The sequence below is a fragment of the Martes martes genome, assembly GCF_963455335.1.
Source record: "Martes martes genome assembly, chromosome: 13".
Classification (NCBI taxonomy): Eukaryota; Metazoa; Chordata; class Mammalia; order Carnivora; family Mustelidae; genus Martes; species Martes martes.
The window spans coordinates 24791651-24813628 of record NC_137901.1 but is presented as its reverse complement, the minus strand read 5'-3'; the positions used below and the strand labels follow the sequence as shown (position 1 = coordinate 24813628).

General features: G+C 40.4%; 1 protein-coding gene across 1 annotated transcript in view; it reads right to left on the bottom strand.

Annotated features, from left to right (window-relative positions):
- The window catches only part of DYM (dymeclin), a 334108-nt gene that overhangs the window by 234494 nt on the left and 77636 nt on the right, over positions 1–21978 (bottom strand). The window contains exons 7-8 of the mRNA XM_080821087.1: positions 3054–3179; positions 1530–1672 (exon numbers count right to left, since the gene is read on the bottom strand). Coding sequence (XP_080677213.1) covers positions 1530–1672; positions 3054–3179 — 269 coding nt within the window. The remainder of the gene's footprint in view (positions 1–1529; positions 1673–3053; positions 3180–21978) is intronic.

Sequence of the window (21978 nt, the reverse complement as noted above, 5' to 3'; positions counted from 1 at the left end):
AAGAAAGCAGTTAATGAACTTATACTCCCATCTCTTCCCCCCAAATTTTCAACCAGGGGCATCTGGGTAGCTCAGCTGGTTAAGCGTCTGCCTTCAACTCAGGTCATGATCCCAAGGTCCGGGGATCGAGCCCCACATCGGGCTCCCTGCTCAGTGGGGAGTCTGGTTCTCCCTCTGCCTCTGCCCCTCTCCCCTGCTCATGCTCTCTCTCTCTCTCAAATAAATAAAAATCTTCAACGAAATTTTAAAATCTTAAAAAAAAATCTTCAACTACCCTGAAATATTGGAAAATATTAGCTTTTATATACTTACACCAGTTTAATGATGGAAAAAAAGAAAATACTAATGGATTATGAAGCCTTTCCACAGGATGAAAGCAGCCATTGCTGTGCTGCCTTCAGAGACCATGAGTGCGCCAGCCTGGTACAGCCTCGTCATCTGAAATGAGGGCAAGTCAGAGGACGAACCTCGGCAGGTCCGGCTTTCTAGGGAGCCTGCTCATCACCAAACACAAAGCAATGAGGGAGCACAAGTGTAATTCAAACCATAATATTAAAAGAAATCAAGGGAAGGCAAACCTAGAAAGCCTGGCCCTCAGATCAATTCCAAAAGTCAACAGAGGTCTCTTAACCCAAAGATGTTCCCAAGACCACTACCAAGTCCATTATCAAACAGGACTACATTTTCCTATCGTACTGATATTCCTTCTGGAGTGCGGCGAGCACGTCACAGCCATAATTTTGCTGTGGATTTCAGCCCTGGGTAGCATTCCTTCAAACAGCCCAACTGTGCACGACGTGGTACATGTACACTGCTAGTTTAGGAAGAGCGCCCGTGCCAAAGTACCAGTCTGCTTTTTGTTTCTCCTTTAGAAAAAAGCAAAAGTTCAGTTTCTGAGACTTCATGTGCCACAGACCCGCCCCACTAACACCAGGGAGAGCCAGAGCTAGACTTGCCACCCCTCATGTCTTCATGTCCAACATCGTGAAGCAGAAATGAGGCTTTACTGTTGGGTGGGAAAGGATTTTCTGCAGTTAATGAAATCTGCTTCCAATCTGATAAAACCCACATTTGTGCCACTTTAGAATTTAATAAAAAACTCTTCAAAATGTGCTAATTTGTTGCTGAGCAAATGAAACCTTGAGTATAACAAGAAAACTACACCTAATTAGCCATGTAAGATCTTAAGCAATAAAGCCTCTAAAATAGCACGATTTCCTCAAAGCACAAGCAATAAAAACTTCCTAAGAGCTTAATCGCATTTATCATGTGCAGCTAAAATTCATATGATGTGCAGATTTACAAACATTATTCTTGAAAAATGGTGTCTTACAGGTAAACAATTATTTGCATACATTTCACTGCATCAATCATGGCACTAAATGGAAAAAAACATTTTAAATTACTTCCAGTATTTCACATTTAGCCAGCTCCACAGAGCCACCAGTGGTAGCCAGACAGAATTTCTTATGACGAATTAGACAAACTCTGTCTACATCAAAGAACGGACAGAATCTGATTAGACTTACTTGCTACTCCTGACGCGAGCCCATAGAGCAGTCCTCCCCCATCCGACTGCTGTGGGAGCACATGTGCTCCTGGAGGGGGTGGCTTTTCTTGTCTGATAAAGTTATACAATAAGGTTTTCACAAGTTTGCTGGTATATGGAAGACTACACAAAAAGAAAAAAGAAGAAAATCAAACTCATGGTTATGGAAGTCCCCTGATTTTGTATAGTATCATCTATATAATCTGTTAATAGCAAAGGGATTAGCACAATTCAAAGAAATGTAGCACTGTCACATAAGAGGGAAGGCTGTGGGCTCTGAGATCAGACTTGAGGCTTAATTCCAGCTTTCCTGTTTCTATGCCATAGCTGTTGGTCAAATCACTTCAACTCTTGAGCGCCAGTTACCTTACTGGTAATCTGTGTAACAGGTGACAATATTATAAATTCAGTGTATTATATAGTACCTGGTACTCGAAGGGAGGTAGTAACACAGAATCAGTAGGGAAAAGCAAGAATTAAAAAGCAACAATATAAAAGACTACATATTTTAAGCATGAAATTATTCAATTTATGCACGCATATGAAATAAATATATATATATCTACTCTTTCAAGTAATGGAATGAGAGAAGGGAGAGAACGCAGGTGAAAAAGGTACGTGTCCACAAAGAAAAGCGATAAATCAATTCCAGCCATCTAGAGAAAACTCTGTAATAGACTCCTGAGCCAAAGTGCAGGCTCCTTCTCTATTACCAGTGATTTGCAAATATGTTCCAAACAGCCTTACAGGATTCTGTGACCGTATCACAGGTACAATCAAGGGAGTGAGAAGGTGCCACACAGATAACCCAGGCAACAAGATGTGAAAAAGACAAAGCTCCTCCCACTCTCTGAGAACTGTAATTGAAGCTACTTTATTTGTAATTGTTTTGCATTCGCCAGTTCTGTGAAGAATGTGTTCACAGAAGACACGTGTGTGTGCGCGTGTGCACGCGTGTGTATTTTATCTACCCCAGCCCTGTTAGGAGACTGTAAGCTGCTACTCAAGAGCAGAACCCCCCCCTACACGTGCCGGCACATGGTTAGCGTGCAGTAAGTACCGTGACTGCATGCGAGTAGGAGCAGTCAGCTAAGAGGCTGCTGGAGTAGTCCAGACACAGGGTGACTGCGTGGAGATGTGGCAGTTTCGACAGGACTGGTGAAAAGGGGAAGATATGAAATAATTTCAGTGGACAAGCAGGACTGGCTGAGCGCATAGACATAGAGAATGATGCAGAAAAAGAAGAAAGAGGGCTTCAAAGTTTCACTTCTAGAAAGAAAACACCAGAGAAGTGAAAAGCCATGGAGATGAAAGGGGCAAGGAGGATGGACAGCTGAAACAGGAAAGTGGAATTTGGTTCCTTATGCATTGGGTTTGGAGTGTGGACAGAATCACAGAAGGAAATGTCTGGCTGGACAGCTGGGACAACAGCGAGGTTAGAGGACAAGACCAGAAATAAAGATTTAGACACTAAGAAGTAGAAAAATGTAAAAGAGAAACGTACCATCGACCTTGCATCAAGTACTTGTGGCTGATGCTCTGTCGCAAAACTTCCTTGTGGAAGAGTTGACAAGAAAGGAAAACCACCATTGTTGATACAGCTTCAACCGAGATTTCGTACGTAATATCTCTGGAGAAATAGGAAACAAACAGAATAATGATCCCATGGGAAATTAGGACTGCTCTTTTCTAAAGAAGCTATACATTTAAAAACACAATCTAAATATTCAACGTGTTACTAGATTATAAAGAAATACTAATACATTTAACATAAAAATTAAGGGGTGCCTGGGTGGCTCAGACAGTTAAGCAGCTGCCTTTGGCTCAGGTCACAATCCCAGGGTCTTGGAACTGAGTCCCACATCAGCAGGGAATCTGCTTCTCCCTCTCCCTGCCACTCTGCCCATTTGTGCTATCTCTCTGTCAAATAAATAAAACCTTAAAACACACACACACACACAAACACACAAATTAAGTCAAGCAAATATATGAAGCCCTTTCCCAGCCATTAGCTCTTATATGTGGGTCAGGCATCCCATGACTTTCCTACTTTCCAGTTCCCACCCTCCGCTGAAGAGCAAGTCTATTGGTGTGTAACGGAAGAGTTACCAGCAGTGTTCGGCTTGGAAGATTCACCCTAAAGCTCTACATTCATCCTTGTTTAGTTATAATGCAGAATATATTCTGGAATATGCAGAGTGCCAAACTGAAGAGAAGTCCCCAGTACAGGAAAGAAAACGATGGCTTTTCGCAGTGATAATCACTTTACAATGAAAACAACGGTATATCCTAACAACCTCTACCTCTACTGTCTGCTGCCTCAAAGCCAGCTCTGCATGGTCAGCAAAACGTGTACAGGGAACACAATATACCTGTTTTATTAAGCATGTTTCTCCCAAGATCATCAGCCCCCCTTCAGAAATAAATCTTAGATCAAATAAAAAGGAAACAAAGTTTTGGCTGAGCAGGAAGCACAAACAGGAATAAATGCCTTGAGAAATCTTTAGTTATTTCAAAAGTATAACATGATTTTCAGGGGGACGAGTAGCAGATCAGGAAAGTGGAAATCTCAACCAACACAGCAAAAAGAGTAACAGCTCCAAAGGAATATCAAAATACTGTGACACGACTGAAATACTCATGGAAAGTACCCCCCACCAAAAAACACTTAACACCTATTTAAATGAGGCTCATTAACCAAATTAAACATGACTTGATTCTAGAATTGGGCAAGTTTAAATTCTGCCAGATATTTTAAGGAATTATTGCTTATAGAAATCTCTTTTAAAAATAAAGTATATGAGGCTGCCTGGGTGGCTCAATGGGTTAAAGCCCCTGCCTTCGGCTCAAGTCATGATTCCAGGATCCTGGGATCGAGCCCCGAATCGGGCTCTCTGCTCAGCAGGGAGCCTGCTTCCCCCCACCCCCTGCCCTGCCTGCCTGTCTTTCTGCCTACTTGTGATCTCTGTCTGTCAAATAAATAAATAAAGTCTTAAAAATAAATAAAGTATATGAAACAGAAGAGGTCCAGGCAAGTGATATTATGTAATGAATAAATCTCAGTTCTACTCAGAAATCTCACATTCAAAAGTACTGTAGAACAATTCCCTCTCCTGAAATTTTCATAAGTAGTGTTGTAAATATTAGCCACAAAAAACACAACTCTTATATTTGTTCTTACTCCTTGAACTGAATGAAAGACAAGCCTGACATGTCATGCTATGATTCATTAATTCTTCATAATGCTGATCTGACTGCTTAGAACCCAAAAGATTTTGCATCACAGTTATCATTTATTCATTAGCCTATGCCAGTCAGAAATCCACTCTCAATGTCAACTGGCTAGGCTTTTAGCTAGGTCAGGGCTTAAAGCCAAATCCTGAAGAGCAAAATATGTTGCTACAGGGTAGAGTCTACCTAGGTAGGTGACCACCTACAGGACATTTGATAATATATTCAGTTACTGCATCAATAATAAATAATCAGCTGCAGTGGTTTCTAATTTATAATTTAACATATTTTTCTATGTCCCAAATCCAAATTCTGTAAAGCTATAGGAGTGAAGGGTAGAGGGTTTCATGCTGGGAGGCAGGGAAAGCGGACAGCACATTAAGAATATTGACTCAACAGGACATTTGTAGTTTCATATCAAGCTATAAATCCATTCCCGAAAATTCCTAAACAGAACTAAGTGATCCCCCTTGTGTGCTTCCGTAGGTCTACGGATAAAAGTTCTATTAAATTGTTTATTACATTGTACTCCACTTTGTAGGTCTTTCAACAAATATTTACAAAGACCTTATTCTTACTATGTCTAGACAGGCATTATGCCCCATATTAGAGACACATCCATCAACAAATAGATAAGGTTCCTGCCTTTTTGGAGCTTACAATTTAATGGAGAAAACAGAACTCAAGAAATAATTACACCAAAAAGGGTTGTAAAGAAAGAGAGCAAGTCACACCATGAAAGGATTATAGGGGATTCTGGTTGTAAAGCTCTTCTAAAAGAGTGACATTAAGTTAAGCCCTAAAGCATGACTGGCAAGCAGTTATATGCAGACGAGTTTTTGTGTGCTTTTTTTTAAGATTTGTTTGAGAGAGAGCATGTGCACACGTGCAAGTGGGGCTCCATCTTATGACCCATGAGATCCTGATCCGAGCTGAAATCATGGCCTGAGCCAAAATCAAGGGTTGGACGCTTAACCAACTGAGCCACCAAGGTGTCCCAAGACGACTCTCTTTTTCACTAGAACACACGAGATTCTAGCTAGGATCCTTCCATTTTTTAGTTATTTGTATCCCCAACCCTAGTACAAATAGACACTCAATAGATAAATGGACAGAGAGACAGAGAGATCTTTTCTTTTTTGTGAATTTTTGAGGGAGACAGAGAGAGGGAGAGAGAGAGAATCTTAAGCAGTCTCTATGCCCAGCATGGAGCCTCACACAGGGCTCAATCTCACAACCTTGAAATCATAACCTGAGCTGAAATCAAGAGTGAGATACTTAACTGACTGAGCCGCCCAGGTGTCCCAAGACCAAAGGATCTTTAATGCTCTGATTTTTATTGGAACTGACTGACTGGGTCTTCCTGAATAGACTCACGAGCATAGTGGACAAAGCATACATAATTTGGAATAGCAAAAAAAGGAAAAAATGTGTGAGGCCATGTAATACCTGATCATAATACAAAAGAATAATGATTGCAAACATAAAGGGAATTTCATGAAGGATCACGATGCTGCTGATTGACTGAGAGGGTATCTTTTATTCATTTTTCTGACCAGCATCATTTATCAGCAGTAAAGGACAAATAGGATGATCTGAACGGAATGATTTAATGCCATGAAAGTAATAATTCTACACAAATTAATCCTAAAGTTAAGTCAGGAACTTTTTCAGGGATGTCCTCAAGTGACTCTAAACTTTTTATGCAAGAATAAACATGGCCAAGGCAACCTTGAAAATAAAGAGTGAAGAGAGGGACTTTCACCACCAGGTATCAAGCCATGCCACACAGCTGTTACAATAAAAACAGCAGCATGATTATTTGCGTGCACACGCGTGCGCACACACACACACACACACACACACACAAAACAGGTAAATGAATGAAACCCACCTAAGAACCAAACATATGGTTTGGTGGCGCAGGTGTAGACAACACACAACAAAGACAGATCCATGAATCAATGAGGACCGAAGAGACTACAAGGAGGATGGTGCTAGGAACAACGGGCTCCTATAGGAAGAAAACAGTGATGGGTCCCTATCTAACAACACACTCAAAGCTCCATTACAGATGGGTGAAAGACCTGGATGTGAATGGTAAAGCTAAAGTTAACACAGGAAAACGTAGGATGGTTAAGTTTGGAACATAAGCCACATGGAAGGATTTCTTAAATAAAAGCCTGAGAGCACAAACCATAAAGCCCAAAAATGCACTTAATCACATCAAAATTAAGGATTATTGCTTAACAAATGAAATCTTGGACAAAGGTAACAAGCAGATGATAGACTAGAAGAAAAAGAAACTCCTATCTAGAATGTTACAAACAACTCCTGCAAATGGCCAAGAAAAAGACAAGAACTCCACTAGGAAAAAAGGGCAAAGTATATTAATAGTTTAAAACACTGTGGTACCCTTTTCTGCCCTGGGAAATATGAAGTATTGGTAGGCATATGGTGATATAGAAACCCTCAAGTAGTGCTGATGGGAATATTAACCAGAGTAGTCATCCTCAGACAGCAACCTATGACCCAACATACGTATATATGCCAAAGAGAAACTCACAGAAACTGTTTGAGGACTGTGGTAGGCAAACTCTAAAAGGATCCCCAGTAAATCCTGCTTCCTGCCATTGATATGCCCTTGTGTATTGCCTCCCCTTGAGTGCAGCCTGAATCTAGTAACTCACTTCTAATAAACACAAAAGTGAAAGGATGCCACTATCACGTGGAGGTAAATGTACAAAATGACCATGGTTTGCACTGGGCACCCTCTCTTGCCTTTCTTTTCCTTTTCTTTTTTTTTTTTCTCCGCAGGAAGCCAGTTACCTTGCTGTGAGCTGACATGTGGGAGAAGTCCACCCAACAAAGAACTAAGAAAGGAGGCCTCCAGTGCACAGCTAAAAAACTGAAGTCCAATTTCCCTCGAGTAACTGAATCCTGACAACAGCAAGTGGGAATCTAGAAAGCAGGCTCTCCCCCTCCTAGATGAGGATTCAGATGAGACCACAGCCCCAGCAATGAGCTTAAGCACAACGTCGAGAGCTCTCGGAGTCACAGGCACCATGTCGGCTGCACCTGCACTCCTGATCCTAACACTGGGCATGAAGCCTACTTAAAAACAAACAAACAAAATGCATGTACATATAACATTTAGTTGCGCATATATATAAATGAACAATGCATTAAACACACTTAAAATGGCTATTTACAGGAAAGGAGATCAAGGAATGGGAATAAATGGGAGTAAGTGAATGGATTAGCACCAAATGCTGGGAGCGATGGGCCTCACAAGAACCAGTGGTGATAATGACCCTTGAAGCGAAGAATGTGATCCACTCAATCCTATGCCTGACGTGTCCAAAACCAGGGACAGTGGAATGAAGGGGGGCATCAGAAGTCGGACGTACAGAAGTGGGGAAATGCTTTAGTTAATTCAAGAAACAAAGCGTGTGCAATAAACTGTCCCACTGGAGCCCTGTGAGGACTCAAGGAAAACAGTGACCAAAGGAATGGCAAAGAGCAACCAGACTTGAATGACGCGGAACAAATGAAACTAACAGCACTCAGTGACAGATCGGATGCTTAAAGCGGGCAAGAAAGACGAAGACTAATCAAGTAAGACAGGCTTCTAGATTTAGAACTCGGAGACAGTGATAGCAACCTAAATCAAGAACACTTTTCTTTTTCCATGAATGGATGTTGAATTTGGTCAAACACTTTTTCCACACTTACTGAGACACCTCATATGGCTTTTCTAATTTATTCTTCAATATAGCAATTTACGTTGATTGAATTTCAAGTGTTAACCATATCACATTCTTCAGGTAAACCGCACTAATGATGATGTACTGCCCTTTTCATATATTGCTGGATACAACCTACTAATTATTTTTTTAAAGATTTTATTAGGGCGCCTGGGTGGCTCAGTTAGTTAAGCATCTGCCTTCAGCTCAGGTCATGATCTCAGAGTCCTGGGATCGGGCCCCACATCAGACTCCCTGCTCAGCAGGGCATCTGCTTCTCCCTCGCCCCCCTTCTCATGCACACATGCATGCTCTCTCTCTCAAATAAATACACTTTTAAAAAATAAAGATTTTATTTATTTATTTGAGAGAGTGAGTGCTAGCATGAGCCAGAGGAGGTACTGAGGGAGGAGCAGAGGGAGAGAATCTCAAGCAGACTCTGCACTGAGCGTGGAGCCTGACGTGGGGCTTGATCTCATGACCCTGAGACCATGACCTGAGCTAAAACCAAGAGTTGGACGCTTAATCAACTGAACCATCCAGGCGCCCCAACTTACTGTTTATTTTTAAAAGATTTTTCTCCTATACTGATAAAAGACAGAAGTCTGTAACTTTCTTTTTATGTAATGTTTGTTGGGTTTTAATATCAGGGTTAGGCTAGCCTCACAAAACATTATCCCATCTACTTTTGAAACATACTTTATGGAACTCTTTGCTTCATGACACAACACTGAGCAAAGACAGCAGAAGATTATGTACCATACGAATGAATATGCATGCAGATGCTAACAGGCAAAAAATTTAAAAAGCCACCCTGAGAGATGAGATTATAGGTGACTTATTACTTTAAACTTCTTAAATGGGAAGGGCATGAAGAAAATGAGTGGGAGAAACATTTGCCCCAAACTGATTATCTCTACTGTGAAATTTCCTGGGAAAAAAATTTCGTAAGTAACAGTCTGAGGATAATATTTAACCTCGTTTTGACCATAGGTCTTCTTAATAATTCCTCTCTCTCTCACTTTACTGCAAATAGTCAAAGTAAAAGAGACTGCAACTAGGGAAAAAAAATCCAACATGAGTATCTTAGTGCTTGTGGACTGCAATAAAACTAACAGAGACTGGGCGGCTTATAAACAAAAGACTCTCTTCTCACAGTTCTGAAGACTAGAAAGTCCAAGATCAAGGCACCTGCAGATTCAGCGTCTGATGAGAGCTACCGTTCTGGTTCACAGACAGCGAGCATCTTTTTGCTGTTATCACACGGTGGAAGAGGGGCAAGGGACCTTTCCTGGGAATCTTTTACAAGAGCACTAATCCCGTCCATTAAGGCTTTGCTTTCATGACCTAACCATCCCCCACCTCCCCAAATACCATCACCTTGGAGGTTATGAATTCGGGGAGGACACAAACATTCAGATCATAGCAATAAGTTAGCCACACTTACTGTATTAGTTAGGGCTCTCCAGAGAAACTATCCACAATATATGAAGAGACATATACAAAAAGAGATTTACTATAAGGGATTGGCTCATACAATTACAGAAGTTGAGAAGTTCCATTACAAGGCATCTGCAAGGCGGAGGCCCAGGAAAGCCAGTGGTACAGTACGCATCCAGACCCAAAGGTCTGAGAACCAGAAAAACCCTGTTCTAAGTATGAAGGCCCAAGAATCAGGAGCACCAGTGTCCAAGGATAGTAGAATACAGATGTCTTAGCTCAAGCAGGAAACCAAATTCACCCTTCCTCCATCTCTGTGTTCTACTCATGCCCTCAACAGACTGGATGATCCCAGCACTGGTGAGTCTGATCTTTCTGACAAAGTCTACCAATTCAGATGCTAATTGCTTCCAGAAACATACTCATGGACACACCCAGAAAAAATGAAATAATGTTTGACCTCTGGGCACCCCTCAGCTCAGTCAAGCTGTCACACAAAATTAACTATCACATTTGCCCATCAAAGATGTAAGTTAAACGTTTAAATACTGGCAGAGTGCACAGTCACAGATCGTTTAAAAGCATTTAGTCATTAAAAGCATTTAAACACTATTTGAAAGATTTTACACCTAGAAATGTTGTTCCTACAGAAGAAACAAACAGCATTCCAACACTCACAGGCACCTTTAATTTGTAATAGCCATAAAAAGCAAATACATACTTTGGTAAAAAAAAAAAAAAACAACAAAAAACTTTTTACTCAATATAAAGCTTGGTAGCAGAGCACATACAGCATTTACAATTCCTAGTCACAAAATAGCCTATAACTATGAGCCAAAAACCAAGCTATTCCACATGTCAATGTACCATTTAATATGAATAAAAATATAAGATTTAGAGAAAAAAATTACCTAGAAAGAAGAGCATCTAGCATCTTTTTATGTGTGCATAGAATAAAAAGCAGTTTAAATATATTACAGTCACTCAGATTTGATAATGACTGAGAATACAATGATCTCTCTTAGAAGAAATCTACTGAGGAGACAAGCAGGCATTTCTTATTTGTAAATCATTGTTATATAAGTTATAAACGGACTTCATCAATATGATACTAAAAAGATAGTGAGATACATACACACTGTCGGAACAACTATATAGCCTTCTAAAAGGGGAAAAAAAACCCCAAAAGCTTGAATCTATACCTCAGACCCTAAACTAAAAGAAATCCCAAATATATTAGAAGTTTAAATCTTAAAGGAAACAAAACAAAACAACCCTACAGGACAAGATGGAAGGTTCTCTTATAGCATGCTTTATAGAAGGCCTTTCCAACCATTCATTCCAAATATTCACTGAGCACTTACTATATGCCAGGCCTCCTAGAGCTTATATTCGAGAGGGACAGGCAAATAAATATGCTATATAATAAACTAAAAGGTTGTAAGTGCTCTGAAGGAAACAATCAGTGCATGAAGGCTGGACAGGAGTACCTGGTTAGGGAGGAAGGGTAAGGAATAGTTAAGCTAAACCACTATGAAAGAAGTCCAAAATCATCTTTTAAACCAGATCAAAGTTCATTTCTCTGCCACTTAACAATCAGATAAAGCAGGATCTACTTAATAAAATACAAAGGCCATGCTGGAAAGGAAGTTCTGTCACCTTCTGCACGTACTTCCAAGTTTGTTCCTGCTATCATTTCCCATCAGAGAGAAGGGAGAAAAATCACTCCAAGGCATGTCAACTCTTTTTAAGTAATACAAATGTTGTAAATATCACTTCCTGGGGTACACGTGTATCTCGATCTAGTCGGCAAGCAAGGCTGACCAGCAACATCTTTACCTGAACAGCTTCTGCCCAGCCAAAGTCTAATAAAGAGGAGGAGAATGAATCTGGGGGGCCACTGACAATCAATCAAAGATGTGTTACAATTTTAAACAATAAGACTCAACATGAAGTTGACATTTGAGCAAAGACTTGAAAGAAGTGAGGAGGCAAGAGAAGGGTCTGCCAGAGAGTGGGACCAGCACATGCAAAGGCTCTGAGCTAGAAACATTTTTATTTAAGGATATTTAGCATATTTAAGGAAGTCAAATGGGGCTAGAATGAAAAGTGCACGAAGGCAATCAGTGGAAGAAAGGCCCAAAATGGTCAGCAATGAGCCAAAAAGCCCATTCAGAAGGCCTAAAATCTGTAAAAGACAGACAAATTCAAATTCTTAAAAACCGTGTTTAAAACTTTATTATGGCAGGGGCACCTGGGTGGCTCAGTGGGTTGGGCCCCTGCCTTCGGCTCAGGTCATGATCCCAGAGTCCTGGGATCGAGCCCCGCGTCAGGCTCTCTGCTCAGCGGGGAGCCTGCTTCCCCCTCTCTCTCTGTCTGCCTCTCTGCCTACTTGTGATCTCTCTCTCTGTGTCAAATAAATAAATAAAATCTTAAAAAAACCCAAAACTTTATTATGACAAAACAAAAGCATACTATATGCCAATAAGTCAAAAGGCAAATTTAGAAAAACATATAACTTTAAATTCATGTCACAAAGGGCTAATCTTCCTAATATAAAATGGATCCTAGAAGCAGATACAACAGAGGCCCCAATATGAAAATGAGCAAAGGATAGGAGCAAAAAAAAAAAAAAAACAACAACAATGTTAATAACTCTAACGTCCAACAAGAGGGGAATGATTACATATAATTTGATATTGACCTACCACAGATCATACTGTTGTTGGTTTTTTTTTTTTTTAGAAGAATGAGAAAGGATGTAGGAAATTAGACAGAGCTCACACGCAAGGCTAATGGGAATGTAAAATGATGAAGCCTCTGAGGAAAGTTAAACAAACAATTACCAGATGAATAGCCATTTTACTTGTAGATACATGCCCAGGGGAACAGAAAACGTAAGTCCACCCAAAACCTTGTATAGGAGTGCTCGGAGCAGCATTATTCGTAATGGCCAAAAACCAGAAACAACCCAAATGTTTACCACCTTACAAATGGATAAACAAAATGCAGTGTACGCATACAATGGGATATGGCTCAGTAATAAAAGGGAATGAAGTACTGGAACTTGCTACAACAGGGGTGAACCTTAAACTCATTGTGCTAAGTGAAAGCAGCCAGACATAAAAGACCACATAGCCTAGGTCTAGGTCCATTAGTAGGAAATGTCCCAGAAGGGCAAATCCACAGAGATAGCAGATTAGCTGTTACTAGGGCCGGGCAGAGGGAGAAATGAGGAGTGGCTGCTCATGGGTGCAGGGTTTCTCTGCGTGGTGGTGAAGATCCAAAATTTGATGGTGATGACAATTTCACAACTTTTGTGAATATACTAAAAACCACCTAATGATATACTCTGGAAGGGTAAACTTTGGGGTAGTTGAATATTCTCATAACAAAAATGAGAAAGCTCTATAAATTCACGTGTACAGAAGCTGCCAGGATAGACCATTGACTAGAAAAAGAGGAAAGTTCAAAACAGTATGTACGATTTCCCACCTTTTGTGTGAATGCAGGGAGAAATAAGATTCTGTGCTCATAACCACATCTACATCGCAGGAACATCCTCAGGAAGGACAAGTAAGACACTAAGCACAGTGGTTCCTTATGGAAGCAAATGGGACAGCTGGACAGATGGAGGACCAGCATAGGCAGGAGACTGTTCACATATATTTTCATGCGTTTGGATATTTAAGCAATATGCTCTAAAATTAAATTAATCAAGAACTAAAAATAGAAGACTGTCATAAATGTTAAAATTAAACTTTTCTTGATTCAACTCTAAGGACATATTGAAATAAGAGCAAACAAAATTAAATCAGATTGTGGTATGCTATAAAAGTCACTGAGCCAAAATCAGGAGACCCAGCCTCTGCTTCTCAGCTCTCTATTAAACTCATTCTTTCAATTTCAACAAATAATCCCTCTGGGTCTCAGTTTTCCTATTTTTAAGTAAGTACATCAGGCAAGATGATCTCTACTGTCATTTCTTGCTGTAACTTTCTATAATGCTCAAAAAAGGGAATTCAAGGCAATGTTAGACTTCTGTGAAAACAAAATCTAAAATGTATTAATTGGCCTATCCTAAATGCCAAATAATCAGGGAAAAGAGCCAGACAGGCCAATACTTGAAAGAAACCAAAATGCTACCATGCTGAGTGTGGCGGTTTTTAGAAGATGAAAAATGTTTTAAGCCAACAGATCTTTCTTGTTTTAATGTCCTTGTATGATCTTCAGAAGATTTTCACCACACAATCGCCAAAACAAAGTCAACTTTAAAAAGCCAAAGTGTTGCTTTGGCTGCCATATTATCCCAAGAACTTTCCACCATCTGGGCTGGAAATGTCCTAAAACAAACTACTGTTGGAGCAAGTTATTAATTTCATGTGAAGAAAAAAAAAAAAAAAAGACAGGCGCCTTGACCTTGTGCTGCTCTGCTAGGGCAGAGTGGAACACTTGGATAAAGACAAAAGCCTTCATGAAATGGGTGTTAGTGTTGGCTAAGGACAAAGTCAACGAATATGGAGGAAAAAAACATCCTCTTCTGACTTACTACTGGGTAAGAAACCGGACAGTATGTAAATGGAACATAAGTTTAATAAAAACAACAGACAAGTTCAAAGGATTAAAACCCAAATTTAGAAATATCAGTGTCATGCCACCACAGAGAGTGTGAAAGTGAAACACGAGGGAAGACTTAAAAGTGGTAGAATTAAAGATACCATCAATGGTGGTGGTGGGTCATTTTCAAAGGTAACAAAATCAAAGACATGGGAATGCTTCTAGTTCATAAAAGTCTTAACAGTGTAACAAAAGTGCCTGGAGGTTAGGAATCAAAAACCTGGATTTTGGTCTCAGAATGGTCACTCACTAGCTCCATTAGCCACCTTCCCTGTCAACCTCATCATATGTAAAAATCAAGGGGGTAGATCAAATAAACTCAATATCCACTCCACATTTTCAAGATTTCTCAAAGAACTAGTGCTCTGCATCTAACACTGCATCAAATGTATCAATAAAAATATAGCCACATATCTTCCTGAAATAAAGTTCAACAAATTAAGTTTTTAAAGATAACCTTAAAGATGAAAAATTAGGCTGGACTGATAAGATGCATACATAATATTAAAAAAAGATGGATACATAATAATAAAGCAAATATACCAAAATGGTTAATGAGTGTCCATAGCGCTGTCACGCCAACCGAATATGCTGCACTCATAAAACAAGAAATAATCAGAGGAAAAGAGCTCTCAGGAATGAAAAATGATTACTAAACCTTCATAAAAAGTTAGAAATGGCTTCTGAATATATGAAGAGATGTTCAATTTCACTTGTAATGAGGAAATATATATAAGTATCACACTATGGGGACACCTGGGTGGCTCGGTCAGTTAAGCCTCTGCCTTTGGCTCAAGTCATGATCCCAGGGTCCTGGGATCAAGCCCTGCATCGGGCTCCCTGCTCAGTGGAAAGCCTGCTTCTCTCTCTTCCACTCCTGCTGCTTGTGTTCCCTCTCTCGCTGTCTCTCTGTCAAATAAGTAAATAAGATCTTTTTTTTTTTTATTTTTTTTAATAAGATCTTTTTTTAAAAAAAATATTAATATATATAAGTCCCACAAAAAATTAAAAAGAAGAAAATCAACTCTTTGTGGTAGAATTAAAAGTTTGCAATTATTAGTGTACTCTGCCACATTCATACTTTGCCATCCAGGTATTAATAACAGCAAAAGAAAGTACAAATGTATTCTGTACCAGTCTTGGTTTTATAAGAGTAAAAACTCTTTCAAGGCAGAGTCAAGTGTTTTCAGGGCCACCTACGAATCCTGCAAACCTACCTTAGGAAAGTCACTTCCCTTCTCTCTACTTGAGTGACATCATATATAAAATGAAAGGGCCAGAATAAAGAAAAGCTTAATTCTAGTCCTAAAAACCCAATGCTCATCTGGCTCTAAATAGCCCACTACCTGCAAGGAAATAGGCAAACACAGGCAAAATGACAGCCAGGATCCAGGACCCGGCTTTTGTGGCTGCTAGTCTTTCTGTCACACCTAATGCCAGGAGAGCACCAGCCCTCCTAAGAAGCCAGGCACTCCAGAAACTTCCTTCAGCTTCCAAATGAGTCAGCCTTGTTCTTTTGAACCTCTCACATCCCGTGTCCTATGCCTACTGGACTTGTTAGTGAGCTAGTGCTACTCTTTTTTACTGAGAAGTTTAAAACAGGAAAATTAACTCAGAAAGCAAATACATTCAATGTTTCTGAGTACTTAGTATGGGTAAGACAACACACTTTTATAACCCTAAAGCATCTTACAATTTACAAAAGCATCTTCAAGTGCACTGCTTTGGTCCCCAACACAGTCTGAGCAACACAGTAAGACAGTGCGGACACCAGACAGGGGAGGAGACGCTCCCTCTCGGCCACTGTTCCCTCCATGGCACTGAAGGACACGAGGTACGTACAGCCTGGCTCTTCCTCCAAAAGCTACAGGAGTTGGTCTCCAAACTGAGGCACTTCAATTTCCTTCTCTAAAATACTGAACAGCTGAACTAGATGTCTTCAAATGTCTTTTCCAAGAAATGAGTTCTGGTCTGTTACCCCTACTTTCGAAATGAGAAGCCCGAGGCATGGAGTGACGTTGCCGGTTAGGAGGAGAGCCAGATTCGAGCCCCATCTTCCGCATTCAGAACCAGAGAGGTTTTTCTCCAACTACAGAATACTTCTACGCTTCTTAATGATAATCATGAACAATAATTCACGAGTTATGAACAATTTGAGCATGTAACTTATAAAATCAACATTTTTAAAGAAGATTTTATTATTTGACAGAGAGAGACACAGAGAGAGAGGGAACATAAGCAGGGGGAGTGGGAGAGGGAGCAGCAGGCTTCCCACTGAGCAGGGAGCCCCATGCGAGGCTTCATCCCAGGACCCCGGGATCATGACCTGAGCTGAAGGCAGATGCCTAATGACTGAGCCACCCAGGCACCCCTAAAATCAACATTATATGTGGTACTAGCTATATTTAAATCAGACTTCAATAAACATGTGAAGGTCTGCATATTAAAAAAAAATTTAACTGAGATCCTCCCTTCCTCGCCACACCAGAAATCAATTTTCCACCTAAAATGCTACTGTGAACTTAATATATAATACTGCCTTGACGTATGGAAATGCTATCACCTTTAATTCAGTGTTGGTAAGGACTTAAATACCTCACTGATTGAACCAGAAAGCTATACTAGATATTTCCCTTCCAGCACCTAAAACTTAAACGCTGACTTGCTTTAGGCACCCGCTCTGCCGAGGCTGCATCTTGAGGGTGCTGAAGTATCAACAGGCAGGGCTATAGAAAGGCATTTTTCCAACAGTTAAGCCCTTCAAGGCCAACCCAGGTCCCTCCAGTTCCTTCATTCTCCTCCATCAACCATTCACGACTTTTCACATTCTTGAACCACCTTCTCACGGTTAGCAACAAGAGTTTTCAATGTTCAAATTTTCCACAGTATAACAGTGAGGCCAATATCATAAGTTTACAGGTTAAATAATAAATATGCATTTCCTATCATTTTACTACACTTCAGAAACCCTATGAAGAAAGCAAATCTCATAAATAAGATTCTTAATCAGTTCCATTCCCCCCCCAAATACTTCCAGAATGGATTTTAGAGAAAGAGTATATATATATATATATATATATATATATATATATATATATACACATAATATATATAATATACAATATTAAAAAGTATATATATAAAGAGTATATATATAAATATAAATATGAAAGAATATATTCCTTTACATCTTAATAAACGAGAACTCTAAATGTAATCAAACCGTTAGTCCTTCTAAAATTCAAGGCTCAGGTGCCTGGGTGGCTCAGTCGTTAAGCCTCTGCCTTCAGTTCAGGTCACGATCCCCAGGGTCCTGGGACTGAGCCCCGAGTTGGGCTCTCTGCTCGGCAGGAAGTCTGCTTCTCCCTCTCCTACTCCCCCTGCTTGTATTCCCTCTCTCACTGTCTCTCTGTCAAATAAATAAATAAAACCTTTAAAAAAAATAAAGTCTCTGCCCCATCGAACAACACAGCTTGTCCATCCCTAATCTCCCACAACCCGTCTGCTCTACTCAAACTAAATGCACTTGTGATTCTTCAGATACATTATTTACACCCAAGAAATCCTGAGCAGACCACTCTCAGGCTCTTCACTGACACAGTCACTACTAATCACTGCAGCTTCAAATGACTCTCGAACTTAGGAACAGTTCCTCCTCCTGGGCTATCTTTTTTTTTTTTTTTTAAAGGATTTTACTCATTTGCGAGAGAGAGAATGTGCACAAGCAGGGAGAGAGAGCACAAGCGGCAGGCAGAGTGAGAAGTAGGCTTCCTCCCCACTGAGCAAGGAGCCCAGGACTGCGGGATCATGACCTGAGCCAAAGACAGACGCTTAACCGAGACACTCAGGTGCCCATGGACTATCTTTCTATATTATCTGTCCGTCTCTAAGCTCCAGAAGCCACACCTTTCTTTGTCTAGGGCCTAGTACCTTACAGACAAATGCCATAGTCCCAATATACGTTTTTCAGAATGAACTTAACAAAAGAGAGATTATTATACTGTTAAGGGATAATGTAAGGACTGCTGAGCTATAAAGCTGATTGTCCCTACACTACATAGTCCTGGACCACTCAACATTTATATAACTAATCTACCATTTCCTCAAATATTGCTATTTGGAAGTATCTGAGGATATTAGTTCTCAGTGTTTCTGCTTCTACAGCCCCTTTCTATTTCTCCTGTCCATGAGACACCTAGTTTTTATAATACAATATACCAACTGCAAAGGGTTCTGAGCCACTTCATTTGCAATGGAACGCGCCTTAGCACTATACTGCGTTTCTGTACAGACTAGATGACGATGAACAAACAAAATGCTTTAAGCGCACCGAACAGGTTGTACCCCTACCATCTTATTCAGTCAACAAGTATTTGTCGAGTTTACCACATGCCACGCTAGCCTGAATACTAAGGATAACAGCAGGGAGCAAAACCAATGCAAGCACGAGAAGAGTCCTTGTTTTCACAGAGTCTTCCTTCTAATGTTATTTGAGAAATACAAGCAAGAGAGATAACAGACAACGTGCAAAGCCGTGTTCAGTATAAAGACAACGAACAAAGCAGATGACAGAACAGAGAATGAGAAGCGTGCTCCTATGTTAGGGTGGTCAGAGCGGTTATTCCTGAGAAGCAGACCTCCCCTGAGCAGAAGGAAGCGTGAAAGTCAGGACAGGAGCCATGCAGATATCTGAGAGGAGATAGTCAAGGAGGAAGAAGCAACAGCAGCAGCAGCAGGGGCAAAGGCCCTGGGGACAGGGGTGGGTTGGTCTGTCCCAAATTAGCATGGACCCTGATGTGGCTGAAGCAGCAGGAGCGAGATGGATGAGGTCAGCAGATAACAGCAGCACCCCTGTATTAGAGACGTAGACAAAGTCACACTACACAATTAGATACACCCAGAAAAAGGCAGTGAAGGCAATCGACTACGAATGTCTCAGCTTTATCAATAGAGAACTTATTAAAAAAAAAAAAAAAGATAAATGTTCTCGGGCACCTGGGTGGCTCAGTAAGTTGGGATCTGACTCTTGGTTTCAGCTCAGGTCATGATCTCAGGTTCGTGCGGGATCGGGCCCCACATTGGGCTCAGTGCAGAGTCTGTTTGAGATTTTCTCTCCCTCTCGTGTTCACTATCTCTCCCTCTCCCCCGCCCCACAAATAAATAAATAAATCTTTTAAAAAATAAATATTCTTATAAAATAAAATTATAACTGAAAATAAAAAAGAAAGAAAATTATAACTGAAAATCTGCAAATGAGGGCCAGGCTAAGAACTAAATGACTGAGTTCACAGGTTGCTAAGAAGAACACAGAAATGGATCTCAGAGGAAGAGGCTGCATGTCTGGCCTGGGGCCAGCAGAATGGCCCACTCCGAGCAGACTTCACAGGGACCTGTTTGGAATGGTGGCACTAGAGAAAGGGGAGGACAAGAAATAGTTGACAAAAGTATCACCATATACAGATAAGAGTGACGGCTTTCACAAAAACAGGTACAAAGACAGGTTAAAAGTTCTCAAAATAACTTCTACTTCATACTAAGCATCATGAGCAAACCTAAGTATTGGGCCCACCCAGCAATATGGCTCCGCTGCTGGGGCCTATCCGAAGCCCCGTCACTGAGCTGAGTCACCCGGGTCTCATTCAGCGTCTCAACAGTAGCACTGTGAGAACTGATCCACGTCACAAATTTTCTAAGTATTGCGCTTTCAACCCTAGCATGCCAAACCACGTTCTTTCTGTTACGCTTTCTATTAGCGTCTTCAGGAAAATACCTTCATCTTACTCTATTCCTTCCCATGCACTTCCCTAAGATCATGGACAAGGTATAACAGAAACAGGCTTTTACTTCTGGCAGATTCATTTCAACTTCAGTGGGATCAACACAATACACACTGAAAAACATCAAGTGATGAGCCTGTGAATTACTTAATCTTTATTTTAAATATATAAATGCTGAGAGGTATGGAATTTAGAAAGGATTCCTAGAAGATGTGTATTTCAATCAGACTTTGAATATTAGAATCTCAGAGAATGAGAATCTTATCAACACACCCAATCTTTCTGAGAAGCAGTATCCACTAACTACTTGAAAGTCAAGCTTTATTACAAGTGAATTTCCCATAAATTCTGGGAGTTTATCTAAACCACTGCAGTGGACTGTTCTCTTAATAATAAAGAATCATTTCAAACTTAGTGTATAGAGATCTCTAAGTATCTATCTATGCTCCTGGTAAATCAATGGCTTCCAATATCAACGGGAATTTCACAGCCTCGCAAAAAATGTTTAAGTGAGTTCTGAATTGCCCTGGGTGGACACGAACATCGCACTCCTCTTGCTGCGCACCTGCCGATGGTGCACAGGCACGCCGACGTTAAACATGCCAACGAGCCAAGTCTACTGTGAGACTGATGACAGTCAGGAATGAGAGTGTCCCCACTTTTCAAGTTCATAATCCCCCTTCAGTCAGAAGCTGATCCACAACACTGCACGATGGTTATAGTAAATGAAATATTTAAATAGTAATTTGGTTTCGCATGGAAACCGTTACCAAGACAAACCTTCTTGTAGGATGGAGTTCCAAGAACATTAAATCATAAGAAATTGTTTCAGCAGCTGGTTAAAGCTGAGTGTACATAATACAAGACATCTGGTTGTCTGTGCATTTTCAGTTCATTTAAAAAGTATAAACACATTAAAACACTGAAATGTTTGATATATTACAACACTGTCTGCCTGCTCCTCAAGAGTGTTTTAAGTGATTGTTCTAGTCACTGAATTCAAGTCTTACTTACCAGCTAAAGAGATTTACTACTACTGTTCCCCTTAACTTCACCAAGACATTTTATTAACAAAGGAGGAGGGATGAATGTCCTCACTGAGGATATATACTAAACCCCAGGTATTTAGTAATGACATAAACACAATAGAGATGGAACTATTTTAAAAATTAAGTCAAGAACACATGAAGCATCGCACATACAACGACAAGTAAATAGTAGACAGTCTATGTGTTTCCCTTCCCACATCTGACCACATGTAACAGAAACCTAACCACAGTGGCTTAACCAAAATAAGTGTATATATATATATATATATTTTTTTTTTTTTTGGTACTTAAGAAGAAATCCAAAGATAAGCCATCTAGGGCTTGTAGAATAGTTCCACAGCATCATTCAAATCCCATACTCCTGGGACCCTGTTCTTTGCATGTGGCAATCATCATCATCGTTTCAAGATGGCCCCAGCACTGCCTCTGCATCCCAGGAAGGAAAAGAAGGGCAGCAGGCCAAAAAGCTGGAGATACATGCCCTGCAAGCTCACGACTTCTGCTTACACAGCACTGGCCCAAACCACATCACAGGGTCACATTTAGTTCCCATGGGGCCTGAAAACTAA